A 4,205-nucleotide genomic window follows, 5' to 3' on the forward strand; every position below is an offset into this window, starting at 1 on the left:
CAACTCTATGTGACTCAAGCTTTGTTCAACTCGTTATTTAATATTCTGTGTGTGGTTTTAAAATTTATCTTAACTTTTCCGTTGCCCGGAATAAAAATTCTGATTTGATGCAGTACATTATCAGATAGGCAATCTACCTGTGGTAGATTGCGGACCCCGTGCTGTATGTACGTTGGTGTATGATTTAACTCTAAAGTATCAAAGTTATACCAAGTTTGTCGTTTTTATTTAATTCCATCTATGGTGAGATATACGGAGATATTTTTAATGGAGAATATATATAACGTTGTTTTCCCTAAAAGTTTTTTTTTAAATTAATTGGACCCGGTGAACTTAACGCCATTCAAATAAACTCTAGAGTGATAATAAAATTCAAGAATTCCATGTAAATGAATTGTTACAGAAATCAGTTTAGTGCATTTTGATAAACAATGTTTTTAGTTTTGTTTTCTGGTGCAAAAATAAACAGCAAAGACGGTTTGCCAACACGCGAACTGGCAACGTACAGCTGCCCGTGCGAAAACATGAAAATTCCAAATTGATCCCGCAGACTTCCAACGATTGGCCTTGCGATTTATTGATTGTCATCGCAAAAGCCAATTGAACGGGAAACTGAATCCGCTTAAACTGAAATGTAATATCTGTTGGAATGATCGGAATTCGTGGGATAAGGACTTCCTCTCCTTTGAAATTGCCCTTGATGATTGTTGATTGTATTACATTGTTCATCAGTTTCTTGATGGACAATCGTGTACCATTGCACAATTTAGGAGGATTTAGATTCCGCAACATAATAATGATCGATCCCACTTTTACCTGTAAATTATGCGGTGGAGTTCCTGGCACATCAAGCGAGTTCAAAAATTCTGTCGGATAGTTGACCGCTTCGTTTTCGTCTGTCGTGCTGTCAACGGATTTGTACGAACGCAATTCTCCAGAAATTTTACTCCGAACGGTAAAATTCAAGCTATCGACGTCCTTATTCCTCGCTGCTAGTATTGCCCGTTCACTCATCCAATCAAGATTGTTATAATTGACCTCAATGCTTGGGAACACTTTTGTAATGAGTTCCTCCTTCGACGATGTGAACTCACAAAAATTTGCCGGAAACGATATTAATCCAGTCAAAACATCAATCGGAATGTGTCCATTACCAAGCGCCAGCAGTTGTCTCGAGAATTCAGCAGCCGATGGGTCGTTTTGCAATGCAACTCTCATGTTCGTGGTCTATTTCAACTTCTTGGCATGCCGCCACAAAAACGACGATTTCAGGCATGCATTAATTTCATCGGCAGGAGTAGATTTCGGAATGACGGGAAGTGTTGGACGAAAATCTCCAGAGAGCAATATCATTGCCCCACCAAATCGTCTCGAATCACCTCGTAAATCCTTCATCGTTCGGTCAACTGCCTCCAAAGCTAGTTTATGTGCCATCGTGCATTCATCCCAAATGATGATTTTGCATTCTCGCATCAATTTCGCTGTCGCTGAATTCTTGGTCGTTGTGCACATAGGCTTGTCAACCATGAGAAGATTCATTGACAGCTTCAAAGCGGAATGTGCAGTTCGACCGCCTTCCAACAATGTGGCAGCAATGCCAGAGGATGCGACAGCCAACGCAATTTGAGATCTTGACCGAATTGTTGACAGAATCGACGCAATGACGAACGTTTTGCCTGTCCCTCCAGGAGCATCGAGAAAGTAAATGCCTCCCGTTCCATCATCAATAACCTTCATCAGCGAATCGTATACATTCTTCTGCTCGGCATCCAACAGCGGCACATTTTTTCTGACTCTTTCAGCCTGCTCATCTCGGTCATAGTTTTTCTCCCGCTGTAATTCAAAATTGAATGCAGCGTGCGTCGAACGATTTGTCGTTGGCATTCCCAATGTTGACAACAGACTGCCGCACATGAGCACGCACATGTCTTCGATCAGAACTAATGCTTCGTTGCGCATCTCGTCGTTACTTTCAAGATCAAAATTAAAATTTGTCGTTTGAACTCTGTGCAAAATGTCATTAACCATCTCGTCCTTGTATTTCTCCCACAATGCATTCGGGTTTGATGGATGACATGTGGCTAAGATGATCGCAAACAGCGTATGAATTTGATTTGCTTGCGCAGAAACGGTTGCATCGGCGAGTGTTAAGTCCCAATGTGAATCGTTTTCGAGCAAATTCAAGCATTGGCAAACTTCCCGAAAAGTGGCACACAGTACACCATCCACAGTACGCAGGGAATTGAAGGATGTCGGGCCCCTAACGTTCACCAAAAGTAAGCGAAGATAGAAGCATTCGTCTTGGCGTGGATGAACTGTGTATATTCGTCCGAGGGCATCAGACGAATAGACATCAGCGAAGCCAGCAACAGCATCACCTTTTTTCCTGCGTTGAAACTTCTTTGATGCAGCATTCCATGTATAATAGCGTGGCATTTCCGAATATAGTAAAGTCCTCGCGAAAGGATCGCTTTCGTATGTCGAGAAAAAATTTGTCAATGTTGTCGCTGGTGGTCGTTCTGCTCTTTGCTCTGCGTTTGCTTCCGTAAAGTATACACGCTGGCCGTTTTCTAGGTGAACTGCCAAATGTACGACAGTTGGGTGACGTTCATAAATTGTAAATGAAAACAGCCACCAAATTGCCTCATGTAACAACTCGTAAAACGTAACGTCTAAGTTGAAATTTCATCACCTCATCGTTTGCATTTGGATCAGCAATGCCAAACACAGCCATGTCACTCCCTTTGTTCACATATTTGCAAACATATTTGATAGATTTTATGGAGTTGCAATACTCAACATTGCAGTGAGTTGAGAACGTTTTCGACAAAAGTGGACAATATGGAACGATCCAGCGATTATCGACGACGACATCTTTTCCTTTGACTTTTATTTTGATTGATCTGCCGTTGTCATCTGGTGAACGGCGTCGATACAATGGATATCCGTCGATTCCACTGATTGCGTCAGCCACAAACGGACGCGGAAAACGCTTTGTGCAGTTTCCGTTTTGCTTGCACGGTGACACAGGATTCTGAGCTCCGCAAGGGCCATGTATCATGTTCGTTGTCACAACAGAATGCACCTCAGGATCTGTTTCTGGATCTGGTATTTCGGCAGAAATGATCGAATCAATATGATCTGGTCGGACCTTGTCAAACAACCAAATCAGAATGTGCGCATGTGGTAAACCACGCTTCTGCCATTCAACCGAGTACATCCAACAACGGATTGCGCCAGAGACCTTCTGCTTAACGATCTAATTCATGAGTATTACGATCTTTTGTTAGAATACTCGTGCAGTGATATCATGTCGATCACTTGGTGTTTGTCCTGTCAGCAACTGATTTGTAATTTCGGGCCATTTCGGATTGCAAGTAAACGTGATGAACAAATCAGGGCGTCCGTAATTCCGCACGTACGTCATCGCATATTGAGCATATTCATGTATGTGGCGTGGGCTTCCAATATGAGTAGCTGGGAGAATAGTCAAACGACCAATGTTGGCAGCGTCTTCTTCTGTAGCGATGCCATCACGCAAGTGGATGTACTCGTCTGATCGTAACTTTGACTGATTGAAGCGAATGAAATTGAGACGCTCCGTTTCGACCTTGACGTACATGTCGACGCAGTACTGTTGAAACAACCGGCGATATCTCAATAGATGATTGTAAACATCTTGTCGAATCATCAATCAATATGCATAAAAATCCATTGAGCTGACATTTTTATTCGTTTCTTCTCCTGAAATATGAATTCAAACTTAGTTATAGTATGAAAAAGAAATGATGACCTGTAAACAAACCTGTCATTGGGTTGACCATCTTTATATTTAAGTGATAGTCATCCTCTCCTCGACAGAACATCAACGGGTATTGAAGTGCATCATATGACCGATGTGTCTCGTACACGCGCTGCAATTGTCCACCATCGCGACGCTTAAGAACAATTTCGCGTGATGCCACATTTTCGCCAACAATCACCACTGCTACTTCATTGATAGCGGGAGCATTGAATTGTCTTGCATGGCTTCCAGAGGGTCTTTTGTCTGCTCTGATAATGATTTTGTGGTCGTCAGAATGCATTGTGTCCAATGCGGTTTTGAACAATCTGACCAATTCATTATGCTCATGCAGAAGAATTTGCAATTGTCAGATCATTTCACGTTTATTCGCAGGAAAAATTGCACACCGCTGTTCTAGTTC

The 4,205-nt window shown here is 42.2% G+C and overlaps 1 protein-coding gene across 1 annotated transcript; it reads right to left on the bottom strand.

The window, feature by feature from the left end:
• Window positions 1-411: 411 nt before the first annotated feature.
• Window positions 412-1,218, bottom strand: LOC103310509 (ATP-dependent DNA helicase pif1-like). Its single transcript, XM_008189009.1, has one exon. The coding sequence runs from the start codon at window positions 1,216-1,218 to the stop codon at window positions 412-414; it is 807 nt and encodes a 268-aa protein (XP_008187231.1).
• Between the last annotated feature and the right edge of the window lie 2,987 nt (window positions 1,219-4,205).

The sequence above is a fragment of the Acyrthosiphon pisum genome, chromosome A1 (genome assembly GCF_005508785.2).
Source record: "Acyrthosiphon pisum isolate AL4f chromosome A1, pea_aphid_22Mar2018_4r6ur, whole genome shotgun sequence".
NCBI classification, from domain to species: Eukaryota; Metazoa; Arthropoda; class Insecta; order Hemiptera; family Aphididae; genus Acyrthosiphon; species Acyrthosiphon pisum.

Bases quoted from the DNA above. Each gene is read 5' to 3' on its own strand.
- LOC103310509 (XM_008189009.1), bottom strand. From the start codon at position 1,218: ATGAGAGTTGCATTGCAAAACGACCCATCGGCTGCTGAATTCTCGAGA.